Below are 27797 nucleotides of genomic sequence, written 5' to 3' on the forward strand. Positions count from 1 at the left end.
TTCCATAGTGTGTATGCAAAATTTGCACCAATTGGATGAGCTGCTTTATCATCTACGGCACCTCTTGCATTATTGCCCTACCATCCTCTTGCTATGTTAGGAGTTGGGCTTCCCTATCCTTAATACCATAACAATATTTACATCGATCTCCAATTTAAGAGAAACTTCATAGAACAGCACATTTTTAGAGATACAATATATAAGCCAATGGGGCTGGCATTATTAGCTTGCAAGTGAAAGGAAAAGAAAGAGCAGCTTGTTCTTGAATAAAAAATTTATGGAAGCAGCACTAACTCAATTACATTAATAAACGAACTTTATATTTATATATATATATATATATTATATGGTGAAATTATTAGACCTAAATTTGGTAATTCATATATTTGTTAGGAATATTGACTCTAATCCTATAACTAATTTGTTTAAGATTAGTTAGATATTGTTTGACTGATAAAAAAATTTGTAAAAGAAAAATTTAAAACAAAAAAAGATTTTTAATAGTTTAGTTTGACTTGCAAAAAAAAATTTAAGAAGAAATAAATTCTTAATAGACAAATTTATATGCTTATAAATAGGTGGAATCTCTATAGAGTTAGGTACAAAAAAAAATGTAACAGAGTTATAGAGTTTCATGAGATAGACACCCCATAAAAATACTAAAGATTTAAATCTTATGAGTATATATATTTATATGTTTATGAGTGAACTAGAAAAATTTAAAGGGTCCACATAGGTATAATGCATAGGAGTGGTATGAGGATTTATATAGGTATGATGAATGGATATATTTGGATTTATATTTGTTTGTATTGAAAAGATGCACATGAATATTTGTTTGTTTAGATTAAAAATACTCCATAAGATTAAAAGAGATTGAGAGAATTTATGTGTATCAATTATGAGTACTTGATTTAATTTATATGTTTGTAATTCTCTACAACTAATAAATCTTGTTTTTCATCCATGAATGTAGATCGATTAAACCGAACTATATTAAATTATTATCTCTTATGTATTTAATTAATTGATTATTTAATTTCACATCTAGTGACTTTGAAATTTGATTGGATTAAAATTTTAGTCCAACAATATTTGTATCGTGTTTATTTCATATCAAATACATAAAATATGAAAATTATCGTATCATAATTCGTGTTAATACCTTAAATACAAAAATATATTTTTTTTTGTTTTTACAAATTCATATACAATTTTTTATGAAATTTTAAATCATATCACTTTTTTTTTCATATGGTATCAACATATTGTATTTAAAATTATCAAATTTACTTAAAGCTAACTAATTTAACCCATCCAAATTAACTTAAAATATAGCCCAAAAAGACAAACATATTTAAAATGGAATAAACTATATTGACATTAACGGTAGCAGGAACAGTATTCTTTTTCTTTTCTTAAAAGATCTTTGCTCCTTAGTCATCAGAGGACACGAGGAATTGAAAAGTGCAGTCAGTTATAGTGTAAACATATATTACACACTCCTAGAGAAATTTTTTTAAATAAAATGCTAAAAGCATTAGAACATTACCTATCTAGAATGTACCTTTCAGCGCTTCCTCTTCTTCCTGCCACATTTCTCTTTTCCAAGCTTAAATTCTACTTTCTCTATCTAAGAAAAGAACTGCACATGTATGAGACAGCCAACTATAATACCAAATGTTGAAGCAGAGATTCGGTTGCTTAGACTTCTTCATCATAGTCTTCCTCATCTATCTCCCTGCTTAAATTAGCAAGTTCAATTGGATCAATAGCCATGTTCTCAATTTCAGAGAGTGACCAACCAGGGCATTGCTCCTTTTCAGGTATGTTGTCTGTTGTTGGACTAGCTGGAGCAATGGATGTGGTTGAGTCCCCATTTTCATCCAAATCAGCATTGAGGTCAAAGTTTCGAACTGGGGCTTCAATGTTCTTGCCAGCTGGATTATGTTTCTTCAGCTCTTCAGGCTCTGCCACATCGTCAAGCCTTTCACAACTTAAAGTATGCTTTTCTTGAAAATAAGAAATGTCCAGATCATCTTCAAACTTTTCACATTGTGCAGATGTATCTCTCTTTGTTATTTGACTCCCTCTTCCACGACCTCTCCCTCTGCCCCTACCCCGTCCTCTGCCACAGCTAATAACATGGGCAGTCTCATGCTACAAAAAAAGGAAAAGTGGCAGTGAACACAATGTTCATCTTGTCATGCTACATTACATCATATTTTTTACCAACACAACACAACTTCTAGCACGAACTATAATTGTTATCTAGACTTAAAGTTAACTGGTTACTAAATGCAGCAATTTTTTTTTCTAGCTTGCAAGTGTATTCTACTGTTCTTACTTCTTACAGCTCCATTCTTTTATATTAAGTACTTCCCCAACCCCAACTGCTTTTGGGTTGAAAAGTGGAGGGGGCATATCCATGATAAGTATCAAAGATCATGAATGACATACCATTCTGCTCCTCTTTGGCTCATCATCACTAGCATTTTGATCATCATCAACTACTTTCCTGGCAAATAAAAAAGTATTAGCAACATTATAGTTAACCAGCTTACTTTATACATTCACCTATAAATATACAACTTTCCAAACCTTCTTTTGGGAACAGAACGATCCTCACCAGCAGCATCCAAACCACCAAGGTCAGGAACCTTGCCAACAATTTCTCTGAGAAAATCGAAAACATTAAAGCCCTGTACACACTGCTTTCTGCAAGATCAAAACCCACAAAGTTAATCTCAATGTTTAAAACCCAAGGAGAAAAAAAGAAAGACAATATAATATGTAAAAAAATCTTTAATAAAAAAATTTTCGCTTACAGATGCAAGGAATTCACAGTCTTGGCACCCCTCAACAAAGTTATTTCATATGTTCGGTCACATAAATCTTGCAGAAATAGCTCCAATGCTTTAGCTACAAACATTAATTATCATAAATGATAAATTAGTTTTCCATTTAAATACAACTGAATAACGGGAAATAGCCCTCTCCCATCCCATAAAACCTAATCCCTGCCTAAGATTCGAAACTGAAATTTTGAGGTTCTAACCTTCGGGAAGTCCCTTTTCGGACAAAACATAAAGTAGTTTGTTACTACATTTGTATTTGCAATGAATAAAATTTATGACAAAAACGAAAATCAAAAGTACTTACAAACAAGCAGAGGGACAGCCATAGCAATTTTTCCAACATCCTCATCAGCTTGCATAATCTTCTTTATTCGAGCCTATTGAATAATTAACGTCAATTATAACAAGACAAACGAATTTCATAACACACTTGTAAAAATAAATAATACTCCAAGCAATATTTTTTAAATATGTGTAATAATCGACAGAAATGCTAAAAGAAACAACTTTAATTTTGTAATAACTGACGGAAGTAACAAAAAAAAAAATTTCTAAAGGGAAAAACGCGAAGAAATAAAAAAAAACTTACGGCGGGAAAACGAGTGTCAAGTTTCCTCTTCATATTTCGTTAGTAAAATAGGAAGAGAAAATTGCAGAAACCCTAGAGAAAGTGAGAGACGAACAAAGAAAAAAAGGGCAAAGATTTGGAATGAAGTTTCAAAAATTAGTGAACTGCGTCTTTCCCATCGTTCTGTTGCGTTTTTCTCCCTCTAAAATTTTTGACTCTCTCCCTCTTCTTTTCAAACCTACGGTTTATCCTTTTACTGTTCTGCATTAGGTTGCTTGCCACGGTTTATCCTTATATTATAAAATATAAAGAAAAAGATATGGTGAAACACGTCACTTTGACACTTCCATTTAAATTATGCTTAATAATAATATTATTAAAAAATTAATTATATATTATAAAATAATTAATTAATTAATTAATTATTATTTAATTATTATATATGATAAATAATAAATAATTAATCATATATTATATAATATTACGTGGATTTTTTTTAGAAGATATATAAGATAATAATAAATAATTATAATATATTATAAAAATAATTAAATATAAAAAAAATTTAAATTAAATCATTAAATAATAATATATATTCAAATATTAATTTAAAAATAAATAAAAAGATATTCGATTATTTATTTTATTTAATATTATTCAAATTCATTTAAAATATTCAAATTTTATTTTATTTAATATTATTTGCTTTATTTAAAATATTAATTTGAAAACAGAGAAAAAGATATATGATTATTTATTTTATTTTATATTATTCAAATTTATTTAAATTATTCAAATTTGTTTAAATTAATTGGAGCATGTATAAATTACTATTTAAATATTTTGGTTTTAGGATTTAAAGATGTCCATATTAATATATATTTTTAAATATCTTGTTAAGTAAAAAAATAAAAACAACAATTTAAACAAATGGATAAAACCATGTTCAATTATTTATATTTTAAAACACTTTACCTAGAATTGAAAACTTAATAAATTTTTACTATTTTATTATATCTAAAACTCTTTTATTTACTTATTCCATTTTATATTTTTTTAAATTCTTCATCTAAAAATATTTTTTTCATTAATATTTATTTTTCAAAATTCTATTGCCTCCCTTAAGTTTCCTTATTATTATTTTCTTTTTACAATAATTTATGCAGTTAATAAGAATAAATAATAAATCTTTTTTAAAAAAACATTTTTTTTGTTTCCTTAAGTATGTGATTTATTTTTAAACAGGTTTTTCATTTTTTTTATTTTCATGTAATTTTTTTGTTAATATATATAGTAATTCTGTTGCTACTACTTAAAACTTTATTTTATTATGGTGATAAAAATTTTAAATTGGAGTTTTCTTATCATTATTTTTTTTTTGTTTATAATGAATAAATTTTTTTACTCATGGGCATATGTACGTATAGAGAAGATAAATGTTTAGGATATTGAAAAATGGTTTAGAATTTGATAAACTTTTCTTGATTCAACTTGTTAAATCACATTTTTGTCTTCAATCTAAAATTTCTTTATTTTTTGTATTGGCTTCATTATTAAATTTTAATTGCATTTTATCTTAATTATCAAATTTTCTTATAATTTTTTGATATCTACAAATACCTACTACATTTAGATTTTATGTAAACATTCTTTTTTATATAGTAAAATTTTATTTTTTGCCAATTAAGCAATCAAATTTATAAAATGAAATGTTTTAAATATTTACTAATATACTTTTCTAAATTAAGATGGAATTCAAAAGTTATTTAAGATTTTTGTTGATAAATTAAGTTTTTTTGTTTTGAAATTTTGTATTTTCAATTTATGAAATTAAAAATCAAATCAAAGATTTTAACATTAGATATATAAATTAAATTAAAAATATAAAAGAGAGAAGATACAAATATTTAGGGATAAAAATAAAATTTTGAATCTACAAAAATTTCATGTACATTTTTAATGAATTAAATTAAATATTATTATAAATATAAAAATCTCGTGCATTTGCACAAATAAAAAAATTAATTTTTTTAATAATTTAATTATACGACATAACTTAAATAGAAGAAATATATATTGATATGGTGTAACTATTTTATTTTTAAATATAAGTATATTTTGGATCTCTTATGTCATTATTTTATTTCTTTTACTAACTTTTTACTTTAAAAAATTTTTTAAATTATATTTGATGATGCATATTCAAAATATAAATTTTATACTTTTTAATTAATTCTTAAGATAAATATATAAAATTTTATTTTAAAAAATTAATTAATAAATTAATATCATTTGACTTGATACATAAAATTTATATAATAATATATCTCGAATTATAATGAATTCAATTGGAGCCTGTTTTTATCACTTATCACTTCTATCAAATTTTTTTTTCACGCTTCTTCTCTCCATCCCTATGCTACTTTTAGTATAAAAAATTCATGATAAAAAAAAAAAAAGAACTTGAACATTATTTTACAATAATTCTTTTAATTATTTACTCATTAATTTTCCAGGCTTCTAGTAATTAAAAATTTTTAATAAGAAAAATGAAAATTTTTTTAAAGCTTTATATTTGAGTTTTTAAGAAAGAAAATTAAGAAGAGTGAAAAAAGAAAGAGGAGAAATGTTGAAAAAAAAAGAAAGAGGAGAAATGTTAAAGGGAAAGAGAGAAGGGAGATGAGTAAAAAATGTTTTAATCTCATCGTAAAATTATTAATTTTATTTTGATATAAGTGAATTATTCTTTTATATTTTATATTTTTATATTTATTTATGTATACAAATTTATAAAAATGATATAGCGGCTAAAAAGTAATGCAAAAAAATATAAGAATGAAATTTATCAAATTACTTTAAAAAAGGATAAGAATAAAATGAATAAAATAATTAATTTAATAAGTTAAAATTTATTAGTTAAAATTTTAAAAATATATATTTAAAAATATATTTTTTAGTTATTATTATTATTTATCAATATTTTTATTTATAATATTTAATTTTAAATTTTTATATATAAAATTCTATAAAAAATTTCACAAAAAATAAAAAATCATTTTAGTGCTAATAAAATTTACTTAAGTAGCATTTAGTATCATTTTCAAAATTACCATGATAATTTAATCACCGAAATAATCTTATCACTCGTAATTTATAATCACTTTATTATTAATTTTTAATAATTAAATATTACTGTATTTGTTATTATTCAAAATCTAACATTATTTTGTTTAAAAGTATAAAAATAGTCATGCACATTATAATAGCTACACAAGTTAATAATTTTAATATTATTTTAATATAATAATTTATAAATTATTACTAATATTTTATTTACTTCATAATACAATATAATTAAATTATTAAACTAAAAAATATAGTTATTGAAGATAAATGAGTTTTTATAATATAAATTATGTAAAAAAATTTGAATCAGAAAATAAAATTATTCTATTAAAATTAAAAGATTATATTATATATATAAACTAAGTTGCTACTTGTGTGATGTACATAATATTTTTATTTATTAAATGTGTATAAAAATATAAATCAATACTATTTAATCACTTACATATTTAAAATATATATAATACATATAATATAATTAAGACATCAAAATCATAACAAAATTAAAGTTTTTAATTAAAAATTTGATAAATTTAAAACATACTATAAACAAAAATCATAATAAAATTAAATATCCAAACAATTTTTAAATGCACTAATACTGATTTTATTCTTATATGATTAATATATCTAATATAAATATATGAATTTTAATTATTATCATTTAATAATCAATTTTATCACAGTAATTTGAAATAAAACCATTAAATTCTGTTATTGTGTTCAATTAAAATAGATATTATTATATTAAAGTGTATCATTTTCCTATAATTAAAAATGATAACAATCTACAAATACTTGGTAAGAAAAAGGACATTGAACAGTTAAATTGATAAAGAAAATATTATTAAATTCTTACAAAGAAAAAATATATCAAATTAAAAGTATGTGAATATGAAAAATAGGAAACAAATGCATCATTTTCATGCTAAAAGAATTAATAGTTAATTTTAAAAAAATAATGGTCTATTTCATATTAGATGATAGTTTAATCTTGAATTCATATATGTGAGAAGACTTACTCATCAAAACTTTTTATTTTTATTGTGAAATAACATAATTAAAATCTCAATTCCCATCAAAATTGCATGCCAAAATATTTAATCAAAGAGACTTAAATTCCATAAAATGCAATGCTTACTTTTTTTAAGAGTTAAAAAAAAATGAGGTTCTTACTTATTTCTTCTGTTTTAGTAATTTAGTCTATAATAATTAGTTATCATATTTACATGTAGATATGTATTAAGCAATATAATTAGTATAAACATTTTTATCCAATAATTACTATAAGGTTTGTAAAAGTTAGTATTAAGTCGCCTTGATTCCAAGGTAAATTATTTTTTACTATCTTTTTTTATGTATTAAAAAAAAAACTCTTCATAGTTATAAAGTCCTGAATTTTTACACGAAAACTTTTCTGTTAATAATTGAAAGTATCTTAATAATAGGCAATTAAGTAATAAATCAAGATTTTTTTTCATAAATATATTAAAATTTAGATAATGCCTGATAAAAATCATTAAAATAGCAATATAATAAATTTAAAAGTTACTAATTAAACCACGAAAGAAAGAGAAACTAACCAAGAAAGCAAAAGCATGATACATTTTAAAATATAAGAACATGAAATGGATCAAATAAAAAATTTAAAATTAAAAAATGAATTTATATATATGTTAATTAAAAAATAAATTTAATTTAAAGTCAATATTTGTTGTAAACTATACATAAAGAGAGTTAGGAAACAAATATAACAATGAAATAAAAAAGAAAGAAGAGGAAACAAATGAGTTTTTGCATTACTTAAAATTTCAACCTTATATAACTATTGGATTATACATGTATCTTTGCGCCAATAAGTAGATAATAAGAAAAAAGTATGATAGGAATAAAAAAATAAGAAAAGAATGGGAAGAAGTGGGTTTTAACATTAAGTTTCGTTTATTTTGTGAAAAGTGATTTTCAACAAATAAATTTCATATTTTTAATTATTTATTTGGTAAAAAATTGATTGATTAACGGAAAATGACTTACTTGTTAATGGATAATAAGATTATTTTTATAAAAATTATTTTACGAATTTGAAAAGAAAAAAAACATTAAAAAAAAGGGTTATAAATGAGTATAACAATTTAGTAAAACTTTTGAGCATAAATTTACTTGTAAATAATATTATATTAATAAATTATATTATATTACAATATATTAATAAATAATATTATATGAATAAATAATATACTATTAATATAATATATTAATAAAAATATTATAATATATTCATAAATAATATTATATTAACAAATAATATTATAATATATTAACAATATTATTATAAATAAATATAAACTAATATATTAATATTAATAAATAATATTATATTATAAATATATAATATTATATTAAAAATCATATATTAATAAATAATATACTATTAACGTAATATATTAATAAATAATATTTGTCGTAATGGTTTTGGGATTATCAGACGTAAAGGAGTTTTAAAATCGAAATAAATAAGGGGAGTCGTCACCAATCTTTGTTAGGATGTGATTGGTCACCCAAAAGCTTATATTTTTAATAAAACTATAAAAACGAGTTTGAAGTTTATCAAAAAGATAAATTTTGGTCTGTGAAAAATCAAGTTGGGTTTGAGAGTCGGTTACGTGTGAGGAAGGATTAGCACCCTTACAACGCCCATAAATTGATACCATTTAATTACGCGCTATTTTTTATGTTGAATAAAAATGGTTTCAATTTGAAATTTAACACTAATTCCCTTTATTAAAAAAAATACGATTTTGTTAAAACTTTTTATTTAGGAATATTGAGAAAATTTTAAAGTTAAAGAATTATTTTAAAATTCTCTAACATTTAGGCAGAATTTAAAATAGCTCTTTTCGCTCAAAATTTAATACGATAATCCTTAAAATGAAATAACAATCTTTATAAAAAATAATTGTTAATGACTCTCCAACATCTAGACAGAGTACTAAGAATTATTTCTTTGAGAATGTTATTTTTATTTTATTTTGTAATATCACAATTTTTTTTAAACACGTTATTATTTTTTTTATTGTAAAATATTTTATCATTAAACAGTAAATTAAAGAGAGAATAATGCCAATAATTATCGATGATAACATACTAACGTATATATGTTAATGAATGTCATGTAAAATGAAATGTAATTTAAAAGTTGGATTCTTAAATATAATGAGACCACCCCGACTCTCCAACATCTAGGCAGAGCTTAGGTGCGACTGTTTATATTTAAGATTCCAGTTCATTATTATACTTTTGTAGTTAATCTTATTATTAAAGCAAATTAAGAACTTGTATGAAAAACTTAATGAAATAAAATTTTCTAAATACCCAATCTTCTAGGCAGCATTCGAGAACAAATTGTTTCAAATGAAATTTTCACACGTGTCCTTAGGATTTTTTGGATGTTTTGAGTAACGGTTTGAGTAGAGGTTTTGAAGGTTTAGTTTTAAGGTTTAGAGGGTTTTAAGGCTTGAATTTTAGGATATGGAAGGTTTAGGGTTTTGATTTTTTAATTTGGAGATTTTAGGGTTTGGGTTTTGTGGTTTGGAGTTTTAATTTAAGGGTTTGAATTTTAGGGCGGATTTTAGGGGTTTCGGATTTTATGGAGTTTGGATTTAAGAGATTTTAGATTTTTAGGGGTTTCAAATTTTAGGAGTTTTAGAAACCTAAGATTTTGAAAATTAAAAATTGGTGTTTAAGATTTCGTCTTTAAGAAAATACGAACATCTTAAAAATCTCCAACATCTAGGTGAATTTTCGAAGCAAGTTTGATTTTAATGATTTTTGAAAGTTAATTAAAAATTTTTTATATTTTTTTTATAAAAATTTATTAATAATAATTTTCCAACATCTAGGCGAAATTATTTCTTTAAAAAAATATTTTTTATTCCCTCCAACATCTAAGCAGGAAAAATAATAATAATAATTTTTTTTAGCATTTTTAATATATATTTTTAATTATTACTTGTTTTCAATTTTATTATTGTTAAAACAATTAAAAATCTATCCTAACAAATTTAAAAACTTATCATGCATAAATATGTAAAAATACCTAAAATAAAAAAATAATAATATATATAAAAAATTAAAAAAAAATTTTTTTTACCAGAACCGGACCGATCAACGGTCTAATCAACGCTGGTCTGGACCGGTTCGACGGTTCAATCAGCAGTTCGGGCGATCCAGCGGTTCGACCAGTTCACTGACGGTTCGTTCGAACCGGTTGAAGGGTAGCTGAGGCGGGTTGGTTTGTGCGGATCTCGGGTTGGGTTCGGTCCACCTGCGGATCCTCTTATGATTGAAACGACGTCATTTTGACCCTATGCTCAAAACGACGTCGTTTTGCTTTTATGCTTTCTTTATAAAAACAGCTTTTTTTTTCAGTTTATTTTTTCGTTTCTGAGAAAAAAAAAAAGAGAGAGGGCTCTGGGCAGAGGTTCGGCACCCTCGCTGTCCAGCCGCCGGAGCACCGTGTCGACCGTTGCCTGGTTCGCCGTCGCTGGTGGCCGAAAACTTCAAAAGTGATCAGGAGGTTCCTTTCGACGCAATCTTTCCAGATCCGATCTCCTCTTCATCGAAAACGACCCTGATCGACGTAGATCGGGGTTTAAAGTTTTCTGTTCTTCTTTTTTTTTTTTTTTATAAAAATACTCAAACTAATACCTTTCTTTTTTTGTTGCAGGTACCTTCTTGGTGCTAGGTTCCTCGTCGATTTGGCGAGAACTGTGGTTTCTGTTTTTTTTTATGTTTTGGTAGTTTATTTTTACAGCGTTACTCCCCATTCTGTCTCCATTTTTTTTTTGTTTTGGTTTGACTAAGAGCTCTATTTATAGAGCTCCAACAGTGCGTATTTGGAGGGAAGGGCATGGGGCTCGGATGGGGTGTAAGCACGAGGCCCATGCCTCTTTATTTCTTCTGTAGTTTTTGGTAGTAAGGTAGGATGAACAAGGTATGGGTAAGGGATGGGTGGTGGGCTTGGTGACATCCTCGATTTTTTTTTCTATTTTCTATTCTTTTTTTTTATATATTTTTTTGTTTTGTATTTTTTTGTATTTTATATTATTTTTTTGGTATTTATTTTTTGTATTTCATATTTTTGTATTTAATAGTATTATTATTTTTATTATTTTTTTGGGACAAAATTGATGTCCAATTATTTTTATTATTTTTTTAGACAAAATTGATGTCCACAATATTATATTAATAAAATAATAAATATTATAATAATATATGAATAAATAATATCTTATTAATAAATAATATACTATTAATATAATATATTAATAAATAATATAAAGAATAATAAATAGTTTTATTTTAAGTTTTTTATATTAACATAATATTTTAATATTAAATATTATTATTAAAATATAATAATTTTCAATATTAATAATTTTAATAATAATTAATTTCAATATATTTTAATAATAAATAAATTGTAATATTTTAATAGTTATATTAATATTATTTAAAAAAAAAATTTCCAAAAACAACCAAACAACGAAAAATATTTTTCATTAACTCATTTAAAGAACAAAAAGTCTCTTTCAATTAAAAAAAATGTAAATATTTTTTAAAAATCATTTTTCAAAAGTCATCTTTTATGAAACAAATAGAGTCTAGTAAAATTTTAACCTTATATGACTATTGGATTATATAGAAAGTCTATTACTATACCAATATTTTTCCTTCAAAGCAATTGAATAAAGATTTAATTAAATCATAAAAATTTGACATACATTCACCATTACAATTGTGATCTAAATATTGAAAAAAATGAGAATATAAAAATATTATTATTTTTTAAAAAGAAAAAATTATACATAATTGAATAATAAATTAGCTCATAATATTTATGTACCTTCATTTATGTGATTTAAAAAAATTGAAAAACATGAAAATAAAAAAATATATTTAACAAGTGATATTTGTGTTTTTGAATTAAAAAAAAATAAAGATTAAAGGATTATAAAGAGAGTTAACAAAATAAAAATATCTATTTGAAAAATTTAAATTTAAAAAGAGATATCTATAAGTGAAATCATAATTAAATAAGATTATTTTTTTAAGTTTTATATTTTTATTACAACTTATTTAAATTTTTTATTTTTGAGAAAAAATCATAGAAAATTACTCATAGATAAATTGGGTAAGATTTTTTTTTTTAAATTTTAATATTTGAATTTGAATAATATATAATAGATAGTATTCATATGTCAAAAAAATGAGATATCTATTTAAGCGTCCATGTAATAATCCTTATCAGATACGATTGTATGTTGTAATATAATATATATATATATATATGATTAAAAACTTTTAAAAGATCACACAAATTATTTTTAAACATATTAAATGAATATTAGTTTGAAAATATAAAAAATTATAATATAAAATAATTACAATTAATTTTGAAAAAATTTTTTAATTTATGTTTTAAATTAATAATATTGACTATTATTAATTATATATATCTTCATCTTGTGATAAAAAATTTTCACCCCTATTGTTCAAGAATTAGATTATTTTAAAAAATAGTAATTTAATCACTTTTAATGATTCATCGTTAAATAAGATTAATAAGTGATTATCAAATATGGTAATCTAATTATCATATGTAAATAATCATATTTTTTTGAATGATCACCCGATCCCAAAACATTATCTTAATAATAGGTATACTACTACTAAAATTAAAAATCCTATAAAAATGAAAATTTGCTTAAAAAAAAAATAATATGGAACTTACAAAATTAAAATAATAAATAAATAAATAAAAAAGAACAAAAAAGTAGGGGAGAAGGGCAAGTATAAATGGGGTTCCGTTATAAACGAGTGAATTTTGTTATTATGAAATCTCATATTTTTCTTTTTCTGTTGTAAAAAACACAAAACAAAACCCTAATTCTATCGATTCAGTTTGGGCCTCGATATACGTATCTCTCTCTCTTTCTTTTGTCTCTTGGAATCCAACCCTCTCAACCATCGATCCTTCAATCTCGATCGTCCGATCCACCTCCCCCTTCCTTTCAACACAGGTATTCCGATTTTTCTCATTCCCCAATTTGATGTCTTCCTTTCATTTCCTTTGCTCTTTAATTTTTTTTTTAATTTCTTATTTTTATATGGGAAATTTTGTATGATTGATCTGAATCCTTCAATCTATTGTGAATTTCCATTGAATCTGCATTGTTTCATTGAAAGAATTTATTCCGCTTTTTACTGTTGTTTTGGTAATTTCCTGATCGAATTGGCTCTTTGAAATCTTGTGCTTGGAATAAGGAAAATAAAGTACCTATTTGAAATATGATGTCTGGATGCATGCATTATTGATTAAGGAAAATGGAAAACCAAAAATTTTATTTTTGAACCTTAATTTGGGTTTTTTAGAAATATGCTTTCGAAAAGCTGGAGGCGTCTGTTACAGTCTCTTTTCTCGTGAATTTGGTTGCGGCTAATCAGGTTTCTTTGTGATTGAATTCAGAAAACATGGGTGTTAGTCTGCAACTGATCTTATGTAAGAATTCCTTCTTGATTGCGTGAATTTTGACTTCTTCGTAGTATAATACTCTTTTTTTATTAGAGAAATCACAATGTTCATTTGGCAGATTTCGCGTTGCTAAGTGATTCATATACCTGCAATTCTATTATCTGCTTTAAGGAATTGCGAAAAGTGGGAAGCTTGGGAAACTGTGAAGAATCTAGTGAAGAAGCAGTGTTATATGTGTTAGGAATTAGTTAGTATTCTCAAAAATAGTCAGAACAGCATTGAATATGGTCGGGGATATAATTTGTTTTAGCCTTTTGTAAAATATAAAAGAAGGGGGGGGGGGGGGGGGAAGAAAAAGAGCCTCCAAGGAAGGTGGATTTGCTTGCCATAGTTCTGTTCTCCTTCTTCTTGTCTATTAATTATAAGTACTTTTCATTCTATTGCAAGCCCAAGAATGTTATATCTGAATTTAGTAAGCTAGGTTCTAACTGGAACTTTCAAGCGTGGTAGTGAAGCTTTATAATGAGAATATTTTCAGTGTTATGGGTAAGCACATTGTGGACAAAGAATGAAGCTTGCAAATTCTTAAATTAGAGCAACAGAAGCTTTTGTTCATTTTATTTTTTTGGATCATGTTTTGGTCTGAGATGCAAGAGCTAGGCACTAACTGTAACCTTTAAATGTGGCGGAAGGAACTTGAAAATCAGTCAATTAAATTTTATAAATTTTATCTTTTTCCATTATGCAGAAATAATGAATTTTAAAATTTCTTAATTCTTCACCAACTTTCATATAAGCACATGTATGTTTGAGTTGCAAGTTCTTGGTATGTAGCTGGAACTTTGATTTTTGATGGGAATAATTTATTTGCATATGTTGTATCTATTTTCAAAATGTATCTGTAAGAAGAAACCATGCTTGTAAAGGCTTGTGAAAGATTTTTGCAATTGTCATTTCATTCTGTGTCGTTCTTTGATGAATTATAAAAATGTAATTATTTGTCATTGTCTTGGGATTTTGATACTCTGTTAATATGGTGTACTTACTTTAATTCTTTGATTATTATTCATGTCTATTATTATTTTCTGGTTTGCCCTTTTAAAATTCTTCTTAAGATAATGGATCTTATTGTTTTTTATGGGGGAACAGCTGTTAGATAATGAATAAGGTATACTGGCCGATGATAAAAATTAAGGCTTTGTTTGGTTGGTGCTTTTACTTTTTTAACTAAAAAGTAAAAAGCAAAAAGTACAAAAATGAATTGAAAACAAGAGACAAATAGCCAAATGTAAAACGCAGCATAAACTAAAGGGAGCCTAAATGCCGTTCTATAACTCGTGATCTTCTAATGTTATTGGGATATAAGATTTTGCTCATTGAGTAGGAAACTTGTTTACTCAGGGTGTAGTTCTCAGGTTTAGTTTTGATATGCTTTCTTTAACCGGATACCTGTTATAGACTTGAAGTCCAGGGACAAGATTGTATTTATTTGGTCTCAACAGACTAGCATCCTTGAATCAATGTATTAGTTGGAGCTTTTTTGATTCCAATACATTTTTTATTGTAAAAACCATCTGCGTATGTGTATTTGATACACATTGTGAGAAGTGAACTTTTATTTTGTTCCTTCTTTTCTTTTTTTTTTTTGGCTGTCTTCACTTTTAGGCCTATTTTAGTAACAAGCTAGAGAAAATGAGAAATGACAAGTGCTCTTGCTTTTTCTGATTATTGATTGCTCGAGTCTTTTCATACATCATTGATTTAGTAAATTGCTGTCTTAAACATTTCAGGACTATATTTGGCCACAACAATGTCTCCTGCATCCAAGTCTAAGTCCAAGGATAAAAAAGCTGGCAAGGAATCTCAGAAGGCTTCTTCAAAGCATTCAGGACCTTCTAATGCTGGTAGTGGTGTTCCAGCTAGTGCATATAATCCACTTTTGGGAACATTCCATACCATTGAAACAGTACCATCTTCCTCTGCTACACCTCTTCAAAACAATGGTCGTTTCCGAAACATAGATGAGTCAGATGAGCATTTGGGGGGTTCACTTGGAGCTGGGGTTGAGTATGATTCTGTATCTAATAATGATAGCTGGTCTGGCGAGTCAGAAGATCACAAAGAGAAAACATCTAATCCTCCTGTCAGGCAGGAAATCATACCAGGCGCTGACAATGATAAGCGAGAAAAAATTCGTCAAAAGAATGAGAGGAAACATCAGCGTCAGAAGGAGAGGCGAGCTCAGGAGTTGCATGAGCGGTCCAGTGGCTATCTCATGTCAAGAAAGCTTGAAGCACTTGCTCAGCAGCTTGTAGCAATGGGATTTTCACATGATCGGGCAACAATGGCACTTATATTGAATGAAGGCAAAGTGGAGGAGTCTGTGGCATGGCTTTTCGAAGCAAGTGAAGAAGCAGTTAAGCATAAGGAATCAAATATTGGCAGTGGGAACTTGAAAATTGACATATCGGAAGAGCTTGCACGGATTGCTGATATGGAAATCAGATACAAGTGTACAAAGCAGGAGGTTGAAAGAGCAGTTGTTGCTGCTGAAGGTGATCTTGAGAAAGCAGCAGAAACCTTAAGTACTTTGAAGCAGGACCCACCTACTCCACCAAAGCCAGAAGAAACTGGTGATCCCCTGACTGCTAGTACCAATAAGGTGTCAGTGGCAGCTAGTCAAAACCTATCAGTAAGGCCACAACCAAAACCAAATGTATCTTCCGCAACACAGCAAAGAAGGGATGAGAAGGATTTTAACTATACAAAAGTAGCAGTTACAGTGGTAGGTTCTTCAGAATCCATGAGTAAAAGTTTCCAGCCTTTGAAGAGAATACAGCCGAAGATGGAATTGGCAAAACCCCAACAAAGTGCACTTCCAGCTGACAAAAGGTGGCCAGGTTCCGGATCAAATCCTTCTGTTTCTTATTCCTTGGCATCACCTTTGCAGGCCTCACCTCCACCAGCAAAGACAGAAAACCGTTATGTGGCTGTTGGAAGTGATTTTAAGAACCTTCAGCCATCAATTAGGGAACCCGTTATAATGATGCAGCGACCTCAATCTGTAAATACAAAACAGATTCCTGCTACAAGTATAAGCTCATCTCCTCCTGGAACAACCTCCTTTATGTATCCAACCAATAGTGTTGAAATTCCAAAGTCTAATGGCTTTATGCCCCATATTCCGAGTGCTAGAAGCCTTAGTTCCAACAGTTTGAGTTCAAATCAGGTGCATCACCAGTTTTATTATCCACAACAGCAACACTTCACATCCAGCAGTGGTCCAGGAGATTCTCCAAGAACAAGCCGAGCAAATGGTTTATGGAGTAGAACAGGTGCATCAACAATGCTTGCACCCGCATCTTCACTTGGACTTTTCACCGGTGTGGGTTCTACCACTTCATCAGGAGCGTCTTCTCCAGTTGACTGGAGCAGTGGTAGCTCAATGGCACAGTTGGACTATACCAATATTGATTGGAGCTTAGATAGGGGGTTGTCTTCTTCTCCAAGGCCTGGTGGAATTTGGCTCGGACCCACATCTCCTATGAAGACCGCTTACATGTATTATCCTAATACAAATGGATTAACTGCTAAACCCGCAATGAGTTTGACACCTAATGGGAACGGTGTACCCATTGCGGGGTTGCAGGATAGTGGAGTAGCTCCTGCTGATTCTTCAACTGCAGGCTCGCACGAGTGGACTTCACCATTTGAAGGGAAAGATCTTTTTAGCTTACCCAGGCAGTTTGTTTCTTCTCCCTCACTCTAGGGTAGGGAAAAGTTTTATGGAATAAAAAATGAAAGAAAAGACAAAATGTGCTTGGATTTGATGTTACCGTTGGTTCTTATGATGTTTGATTGCTGGTGAATATCATTTTAGTGAGAAAAAAGCATCCGAGTACTCTTGTTCTTTTTATATCTATCTGCACTTATTTATTCACTATCATTCAGGCTTTGAAAAGAGGTGAATCTGAAGGGAACAAAAACAAAAAAAAAAAAATACAAGAGGCCTTCTGGTGTGGAATTTTTTAACCTAAAGCGTTACAATTGTCTACTGCCTGAGCTGATGGCAACTCGACATTTTAAATTTACATACATTGTCTGATAGCATTTATAAAAACATGAATTGATGTTGTGTATAATATAATAAGCAAACCTTATACGCAAAAACAGTTTAGTGTTCTTCGGTAAGGATGAATCACTCCAGAGTTTGTGATGCTTCCGATGGTTGACAAGCACTCGCTGAAATATGTTCTTTGTACCACTCATTTTCTTCCCGGTTGATAAAGTTGGCCTCTGCATTAAGAACGAAACATCCGTCAGCTCATGCGACTAATTTTTCCATAATAATAATAAAACAAAAAAACCATGCAAATAAAGATACCATGCAATCACACTCATTGTATTTTATCTCACCAATCACTTGACAAAATAAAGTTCATAATCCTCAAAAGACAAATATTAACAACTTAATATTTCTGTCGTTTGGTTGGAAAAAAATTTCCTAATCCAAATAAACAAGAATATATTATATTAAGTGCAATTATGTTAAAAGAATGATGAATCAGAGTCATATAACTTAAACAAGGTACAAACATCAATATTTCTAATACTTTATACTTACCAGTGAAAGGCTTAAGGCTTCAGAATATATATATATATATATATATATATAGAGAGAGAGAGAGAGAGAGAGAGAGAGAGAGAGAGAGAGAGAGAGAGAGAGAGAGGAGAAATCAAATAAATTACTTGCAACTTGCCTGACAAAAATACGTCACAGTAATCATTGTCGTCATACACAAATTGAGGAGGATCAGGAGAGCCGATTCCAACAATGGTGCTTCCACTGCGTTATGTATGTCAAATTAGCAATGAGTTTTCACTTTCCGGCAACTAAGATGATTGAATGAAATGTCAATAAAAACAGGTCCAGCCATCTTTGTTTGGCAACGAAATCATACGCTAGCATGTACATCAAATTAACATAGAAACAAATAAACAGATGACTCAAAAACTGAACATGTTTTTCTTCCATTTTTCTTTCTTTTCTTTAAATAAGGTATTTCAAATAACACTCAACAACAAAGGTTTGCAATTAGCAGCTCATTGGTAATTATTGCTTACAAATCTTTTAATGGGTTTAAAGACTTGTCCACACATTTTCCCTATCTAGTCTGTTTAAGCACAAGATATCAGGCCTCATTGAGTCTGGGCATAATAATTTACAGTGAATGCTGGAATAGACATCAAAATTTAAAGAGTCTCTGTACAAAATTGTACCTTCCACTCATAAAAACAGCATCATATTGTCCACGGCCAGCTGCAATTACACGCTGCTTTAGCCGTTTAAGAGACGGTAGTACTTCCAAGGCAGGAGGTTCTGCAAATAATATACACAGATTCATATAAGGCAACGCATCTCTAATTCTATGATTAGCATGGCCCAGTTTGACTTCCACTAAGAATAAGCATATTTATAAACTCACTCAATCTAAATTAAATTCCAAATTTGGAGTAAAGATGAGAAGAAGGACAATTTGATGCATAAAGGCTGTGACAGTGATATATGCTCAAATAATATTTCACCAAATATTGTCCTCTCAAAGAGTCAAGTCAGGTCAAATTATCAGCCCAAATAAACTTCTCCTGATTATATAAGCATCAAGAGCAGGTTTCCAAATATGAGTAAATGCCAAAGAAAGATAAGGGGAATAGAAGATGCAGTTGATTCTTTATGTATTCATACCCAAATCATTGATACAGACATCTTGAGATATTCCATTCCTTGATATCTTCTCCAGCAATGTCAAAGGATCAACCTTACTGGTTTGATCTAGTCGAAGACGCTGAGATATCAGAACTTCTCTTAGCTATAAACTACTGCAAGCAATAAAAGTAGAACAGAATTTTGTTCACCATTGCCCTAATACATTACCTTGTAAACTTCAGCCGTGGAACATGCCTCCTTAGGCTTTATAAGAACCATTGGAATGTCCAATGGAAGCGGTGGGGATATATCTTGAACAACCTGGGCATATCAGCATAGAGTTCATTAACCGTGCAAGTATGGCAACAAAGCATATCAATTTCATTCCAATTGAATGAGATTGCATCATGAGCACGTGCAAACTCATAATAACTACAATTAGAAAACAGATCTAGGCACAAAATTGTGCTCTAAAATAAATACACAAATATACAAGAAGTCTATGAGTTCTACTGCCAGTTCTAACAAAATATTCTGACAAATTCAGGTGGTAAAGGAACAAAGGAAGCTTTAGTTATGTGCACAATGAGCTTTTCATCTTTACGTTTCCACAAACAAAAAAAGCCATGAATGAATATGCATTAGAATTTGTGAAATTAACAATACAGAATGGGTGCTAGAAAAAGAAAGAAATGAAACTCAAAATGATACTAGTTTTTATATCAGTGAAAAGAGAAAGGCAGCACAAAAACTGAAGTTATCATCAGAGAAGGATTCTAAAACTGGCACCATTCCCTAAAACACAAAATGGTCAAAATATTCCTGGCAATGTATTATGCAATCAAAGAACAAGGTTGCAACATAAAAGGAAACAAGTTAACATCTCTGACTGTGAGCCACAATTAAGGTATGATATTATCATACCTCACCTCGACCAGTACAATATGCTGCCCCATGTGAGAAAAAGAATGGAATATCTGAACCAATCTCACTCGACCATTCCTGGAGTTCCTTCTCAGTTGCAACACAACCATTGAACTGATTAGCTGCCCAAAGTGCAGTCGCTGCGTTGCTGCTTCCCCCACCAAGCCCAGCCCCAGTAGGCACCTTCTTATTAAGATGAACCTGCCCATGTTATTCCAACACAAAAAAAAATATATATATATATATATATATATAAAGATATAAGCAAACGAGGCTTTTGAGATAAACTCTAATTTCTCAGAAGCACATACATTAAAATAAAATGTATACATTCAAATTTTATATTGTATCTCACGTCTTACCCAAAAGAAGTTGTCACTGCCAGTTTTTTTCCTGTAGAGGTTAAGGGCTTTAATAATCTGCAAGAAGGAATAACAAATTTAGGAACATGAGAAAAAGGGGGCCTGGGGGCAAGGGAATCAAAAGACTCGCAGTAAGTTTGAAACCTCACCAGGTTTCTATCATCAAGGGGGACACCAGATACATTGGTTGACAAACGATCCTTGGTTTTGGATGGTGACAAAGAGAACTTAATTATATCCCCCAGACTAACTGTCTGGATTCACAAACAAGGGTAAGGGTCAAAATCAGACCATTGGAGGCCAAATAGGAAACTTCATTGCAAAATTGAGACTGAATCCAACATAGAAATATATATATATATATATATATATATATTTACATATATCTCAATTCAAGAAAATTACAAACTTACATGAAAGAGAGATGCTAAATCATGATACCCATCTTCCCTTTTTTTGGTTATTCTCAAGAAAACATTAATCTATACCCAAAAGGAAAAAAAAAAGGCTATGAGCTGTTACAATTGGAAACATAAAAATGGTAAAAATAATGCAACTGAAAATTTCAAGTCAAGTCAAAGCAGAGGGAATAAATTACCTTACAAGGTGAGAACAAAGTAAGCCTTGAAAAAGGAGCTTCCTTGTCCACTTCATCTGCTAACTTGTTTAGCCTCTCATCAGGGTCATATACAATCTGAATAAAATAAAATAAACCCAACCCATAAAATATAACTGAAAACACAGACATTTTAACTTAAAAACCAAAGCAGAACAAAGAAAGAGTAAATAAAAGAAGAACCTCTAGCTGTTTCTTGGATGCTTTGACAAATGGGGTTCTTCGAAATTGAAGTTTTGCTTGGGGAGTAATTGAAGAGTGACTATTTTTCGAGGATGGAGGGAAGAAGAGATTGTGGTTACAGAGCAAATGAGAGGAAGCCATGGAATTTAAGACTGGTGAACTTTTGTAATCCCAAAGTGGATAGAAAACTTTTCCTTGAATCTGATAGTAATAATTCTACTTTGAAGTTTGGTTTCGGACAAATGAGTTTAACTGTTTTAGGCTTTAAATGGAATCGGAGCCGATTTTCTTTTGGCACAAAGGAATTTACTTGCTTTGTCTTGTCTTCTCGCGTTTGGTGACAACCAATTCTTAATTCCCAATTAACTCCAAGGCCCGTTTGGATCAGCCAGCAGTAAGGTGCGAATTTTGCTTCAATCGCGTCGTGCATCGTTTGGCAAACACTGACGTGGTGGGGTTTAGGGCTAACCTAATATTGTTATGGTAGTTTAAAAAAATTGAATTAAAAAATATGATAAGAGAAATATAGTTAAAAATTTTAAGTATTTAAAATTGTTGTAAAAAAATATTTTAAATAATTGAAATGTCTAAAAATATATATAAAAAAAATAAAAAAGAAAGATATAAGGTAATATAATAATTTATAATTTTTTTTTTATCTTAAAAGCATTTTTCACCCAAAAAACATCTCTTAAATATTTTTTTTATTTGAATTGAAAAATCAGGCTTTTAAACTGAAATGTCATATTTTTGTTGTTTAACATTGAAGTTAGATCAAAAGCAATTTTTGAATGCAAAAATTAATTTTAATAGTTGTAGATATTTAATTTTGGTTATTAATATTTTATTTTTTTGATCAAATTATGAATTTAGTCCTTGTAATATTATGAAATTTAAAATTTAATTCCTATATTATTATTTTTTAAAATTTAATCCTTATACTATTTGAATTTGACAATATTAATCCAGTTGATAATATTGTTATATGATCTCATTAATTTTGATGATGTGGTCATTGATCATGCTGACGTGACATTGATTGTGATGATTTATCAAAATGAATGGTTAAGATCATTGCTGGCTATTATAACGTAAATTTTTTTTTCACATGTATTTACTAACTAAACAAAATTTAAAAAATTTAGATTTAATCTTAATAAAAACTAAAAAATAAAAAATTTTAACAAAACCCTAAATTAAAATTAAATAGATCAATTAGGCTAAACTATCCAATCTTTGATCTCTAAACCCTAAACAAGCTCACCTTCAATCTCAAAGTGCATTTCTTGACATTGAGGAAGGAAAAAGCTTAGTTAATGATTAACCCCATCCCAAAGGTGGATTTTTTGACATCGATGAAAAAAGCTTGACTTTTAATTAACTTGTTTATCCAACAAGCTCGACATTTTGTTTAAACTCATTTTTGACTATCGTCAACAAATTAATCAAGTTTGTTATTTTAATGGTTTTAAGGTTTAGGGACATTGGATAAAATTTTAGGGATTTTTGTCTTTTTTTCTTACTTTTCAATTATCGTTATCAAGTAATCGAACTAACTCCTTTCATTACTTTTGTCATTTTTGTTTGTTTGTGATTTAAAATTTTGGATGGTCATAAAAATGCTCGGTAGTGGTGTATGGCCCTTGTGTGTTCTTTTGTGTTTATTATCTTTTTTTGTTGTCTGTCCATTTGGGTCCTTTTTACCTTTGTGTTTAATGTCCTTTTGTATTGTCTGCAATGACAACAATGTGTTTACTGTTCTTATAATTGTTGTAAAATAGTTATTATTGTTGAAACATTGGGTTATGTAACTTAAGCAATTAAGTTTTATCTCCCATATGCTATATTTATTGAATATTCTATATAAAGTATTTGTTTATTTGTACTATGAATATATATTTATGTAATTATTTTATTTGTTTTTTTTTATCATTTGTTAGTATAAGCTAGAAAGTATGCAAAGTAAAGAACCACTATGGGGGCAGATTTAATAGAATTCGTACAACAATGAGATATGTGAATGGCTTTGTAGATGAGTTTGATGAGGGTACAAATTAGATTTGTTGTTGGACAATACTAGGAATAGTGAAGTATTTAGGTTATGATTTATCAAACAGGGTTAAAGTTTACTATGTTGAGACAAACAAAACATTAAGTACATGGTTAAAGTTGTTAATAGAAGCAAATGAATGTATAAGAAAATTTGGTGATTAGTTAAAGATGAGGAAACCCATATATATATGTAGAACATTTGGGTGGTCAAATTGACAATAACATTCTAATGCCCTGCTTGAATCGATTGAAGTTGGTGAAGGTAATGAGGTTGTTGTGATTAAGAGTAATGAACCTACTAGACAACGTAAACCTACCTTAAGTGATTTTCATAGTGATGCTAAGTTTAAGGTAAACAATGAAAGAAATTAAAATGAAATGGATGTCATTGAAGGCCATGTTAAGGGTAAGAAGGATGGGTATGTACTGATAGGAAAGCCAAAAAACTTAATGATGATGTAGATGTGAATGAAATTAATTTCATTGCTAGCTATGTTACTAATAAGGAAACTAATTCGAATGATGTTGGTGATGATTTTATGGTGGATGTAACATGAATGAGTAATGATGATTCAAATAATGATAATGAATTAGAGGCTACTAGGCAGAATCTGAGGGTTTATGTTGAGAAGTTAAAACAAATATGTATAGGTGACTCGAATTTGGATGATAATGGTAATGATGGTGTTGAAGTTAATGCTAGTGAAAAAGGTAATAATGGTGGTGAAGGTAATGTTGGTAATAAGCTAATGATGATGTGAGGATATTAGAGCCGAGAATGACAAAGTTGATGATTACATCAGTGAGTACTTTGAATTTTTAAACCCTAACAATTATAAGGATATTAATGATGGGTCAAATGCAAATGATAGTCTAGCAGAACTTATTATAATATTGGAGCTCTATTAATAGAATTTGAGCTTGGACTTAAATTTTTGAATATAAAGGTGTTTAAAGATGCTCATTATAAATTTCTAACAAGAAAAATATTTAAGTTCAAGTTCAAGAAGAATGACAAATTAAAAGTGAAGGTAATATGTAATGCCAAAGGCTATAAGTGGGTTATTATTTGTTCATGGTATAGTAGTAATAAAACATATATGGTTAAAACATATGTGTCTAAGCATTCATGCTTGCCTACATAAAAAACAAAAGGGTTACAACTTTTATGTTTACACGAAAGTATTGTAAACATACAACTACAATGCCCTTCATTAAGTCTAGGCATTTAAATGCACTTATAAAAAAAGAGTTAGGGATGATTGTGTCATATGATGTGTGTATGGAAGTGAAGGGGATTGTGATAAAAAAAAATAAAAGAGAAATACAATGATGAATTATCAACTTTGAATGGTTATGTGGAAGAGCTGAATGAAACAAATCTTGGTAGTACAATTTTTATCACATCTAAGAAGATAACCCTTTATTCAATACCTACTTTTGAAAAGATATATATATATATGCTTCGAAATTTTAAAGAAAAGATTTTTAGAGGGGTGTAGACATAGTGTTGAACTTGATGGGTATTTTTTTAAATAGCTGGTCAAGGACTAATTGCTTGTGGTTATTGGTAGAGATGTGAACAATCAAATATTTTCAATTGCATGGGCAATTATGGATACAAATACCACTACAATATGGAGGAAGAGGCATAGAGAAAAAAACCTGTAGTTGTAATTTTGTAAATGTGTTAGGTCTTCTATCTTGCCATAGTTGTAGAAATAATTACAAGTTATGGAAAGACTTCATGAAAGTTTGATTGCAAAGGAAATTTACTAAAGAAATGGCCAGTCCAAGATTGGTGCCAAGCATTTTTTGCTAATATCATTAAATGTGATATAATAGATAACAATATGTGTGAAACTTTTAATGGTATGTTTTTAGAAGTTGCGTGTAAGCAAATCGTTAGCATGCTAAAATAGATTATATTCTATTTTATGAAGAGATTGGTTCAAAAAAGAGAGCATGTGGGTAAATAATGAAAGATTGATTATGGCCTAAGGATTATAGAAAAGATTGAAAAGTTAAAAAGGCTTTTGGCTAAGTGAGAGGTTGCATGGAATGTCAACCATGGAGTTTATTGAGAAAATGTACTTCATATAGAGAGAGTTACACTGTCATATTAAGCAAGCATTTATGTTTATGTAGGAAGTGAGATATAAATGAGATTCTTTATAAGCATGCTATAAGTGCTATACTATATGAAGAGACTAATATTATCAATTATTTAAGTTTATGATTCAATAGAAAAACATATTTATGTGCATATATACACATGTTAAACCCTATTAAAAGAAGATTGTTCTGGCTAAAAAGTATTAATGGACTAGTTATGCCTTATTTAGACAAAATGATGCTAGGTAGACCTGCTAAAAAAAGAAGAAAGGAACTATTTGAACAAAAAAATGGGTCTAAGAAGTCAATGGTATGAAAGATGATGACATGTGATTATTGTCATGAAAAGGGTCATAACAAGTTAGGCTGTTTTAAAATAGCCGAATATATAAGTCAATTACTTTATATATTTTATGACATGTGGTTTACTATGTATTTTATGATTAGTTTTGTTATTTTATTAATTGTTTTGACTTGTTATAAGCAATTATTGATAGTTCAAGGCATCAAAAAAGGAGAATAATGTTTACTAATATTGAGAATACTGATAAAGAAAATTCTAGCAAGGTAATAGGATATTCCACTATTATGATTTAGACTGTTAATGATTAGTTATTGTTATTATATTTATTAATTTAAATGGGCTATAGGCCATTATTGATATTTTAGGGTCTGAGAAAAAGAAAACAATGTACTCAAGTGCTGAAAGTGTTGATAAAAACAATCTTAGGAAGGTAAAATTATTTTGGATATTTTTTTATTACTGATTAGTGTCTGTATTATGATGTTTATGGTGTATTATCTTTTTAATAATAGCTTGATTGTTATTGTGTATAAGTTGTGAGTTTTATTCCTTCAGTTGTATAGATTAAGGCTAACAATTCAAGAAAAGATAAAATTAAAGAAAAATCATGGCTATATCAAAAAAGGATTGGGTTATACCAAGATCTTGATAGTAAAATTTTAGTATTCAATGTAAGTAGTTTATTTGTCACTTTTTTGATTAATTGTTATTGGTTTTAGTACTTATACCTTATTGTATTTCAATATAACAGCTTGGTAGACTTGGTAAGCTGATTATTGGAAGAAGAGGCATGATTTATCGGTCATACATTACTAAGAATCAATTGCTGGTAAATCTTCAAACTATACTCAATCTACTATAAAGTATAAACTTTTAATTTATAGTAACCATTGATTTATTCATTTGTAAGAACAAAAAGATTCAAAAAATTACAATACGAAATGCAATGGCCTCCGTATCAATCTCATAACAATATCATACAGTTGAACTAGCATCCATCATGGGGAAAAAACATGTTTAAACATCAGATGATCATTGAAGACCAACTTCATTGTTTTTTGTTTATTGGGATAAATTATACCAAGTTTTGGATTCAATTAGGTTTAGGTTTATGTTGAACCAAATTCAAGTTTGTTTTAATTTAGGTTTACTAGATTAGACTGCATCAGATGATAATTGGAGACTAATTTTGTTGCTTTTTATTTTTGCTATTATCTGGTTTAAGGAGATTGATTTTTGTTATTATTTTGGTTGAACCATATTAAACCAAATGATTTAGGTTGCCTTTGGTTTAATTTAATTGAATATTATAAAAGAGCTTTGTGATCTTGTTACTTTATGATGTTATATGGATTCAAATCCAAACAGAATTTGTGAAGCATAGTTTTTGAAATGCAATCAATATTTCATTGTTGATTCAATTTGAAATGGAAACCAAGTTAATTTGT

General features: G+C 28.2%; 3 protein-coding genes across 6 annotated transcripts; 1 reads left to right on the forward strand and 2 right to left on the reverse strand.

Moving 5' to 3' along the window:
* Positions 1-1356: 1356 nt before the first annotated feature.
* LOC111285330 (uncharacterized) lies at positions 1357-3629 on the reverse strand. The gene is made up of 6 exons (XM_022874723.2): positions 3448-3629; positions 3163-3235; positions 2829-2922; positions 2602-2718; positions 2461-2518; positions 1357-2160 (listed from the first exon to the last, which is right to left on the reverse strand). Exons 1-6 carry the CDS (start codon positions 3478-3480, stop codon positions 1705-1707), a joined length of 831 nt encoding a protein of 276 aa, XP_022730458.2. The 5' UTR covers positions 3481-3629; the 3' UTR covers positions 1357-1704.
* Positions 3630-13402: 9773 nt separating this feature from the next.
* LOC111284719 (uncharacterized) lies at positions 13403-18029 on the forward strand. Of its 2 annotated transcripts, XM_022873592.2 has the most exons (3): positions 13434-13634; positions 13987-14113; positions 15877-18029. In XM_022873592.2, exon 3 carries the CDS (start codon positions 15897-15899, stop codon positions 17853-17855), a length of 1959 nt encoding a protein of 652 aa, XP_022729327.1. In that variant the 5' UTR covers positions 13434-13634; positions 13987-14113; positions 15877-15896; the 3' UTR covers positions 17856-18029. The 2 variants fall into 2 exon arrangements, with proteins under 2 accessions (XP_022729326.1, XP_022729327.1); XM_022873591.2 differs by lacking the exon at positions 13987-14113 and having other exon boundaries at positions 13403-13634.
* A 54-nt stretch (positions 18030-18083) lies between these two features.
* CDPMEK (4-(cytidine 5'-phospho)-2-C-methyl-D-erithritol kinase) lies at positions 18084-22200 on the reverse strand. 3 transcript variants are annotated; one of them, XM_022873595.2, is made up of 11 exons: positions 21879-22200; positions 21678-21773; positions 21493-21561; positions 21229-21333; positions 21080-21136; positions 20718-20900; positions 20022-20114; positions 19833-19932; positions 19367-19466; positions 18847-18932; positions 18084-18382 (listed from the first exon to the last, which is right to left on the reverse strand). In XM_022873595.2, exons 1-11 carry the CDS (start codon positions 22017-22019, stop codon positions 18285-18287), a joined length of 1128 nt encoding a protein of 375 aa, XP_022729330.1. In that variant the 5' UTR covers positions 22020-22200; the 3' UTR covers positions 18084-18284. The 3 variants fall into 3 exon arrangements, with proteins under 3 accessions (XP_022729330.1, XP_089618161.1, XP_022729329.1); XM_089762035.1 differs by having other exon boundaries at positions 20718-20903; XM_022873594.2 differs by having other exon boundaries at positions 20718-20918.
* Positions 22201-27797: the final 5597 nt, after the last annotated feature.

The sequence above is a fragment of the Durio zibethinus genome, chromosome 6 (assembly GCF_047325235.1).
Source record: "Durio zibethinus cultivar Kanyao isolate XHJ-2024 chromosome 6, ASM4732523v1, whole genome shotgun sequence".
NCBI classification, from domain to species: domain Eukaryota; kingdom Viridiplantae; phylum Streptophyta; class Magnoliopsida; order Malvales; family Malvaceae; genus Durio; species Durio zibethinus.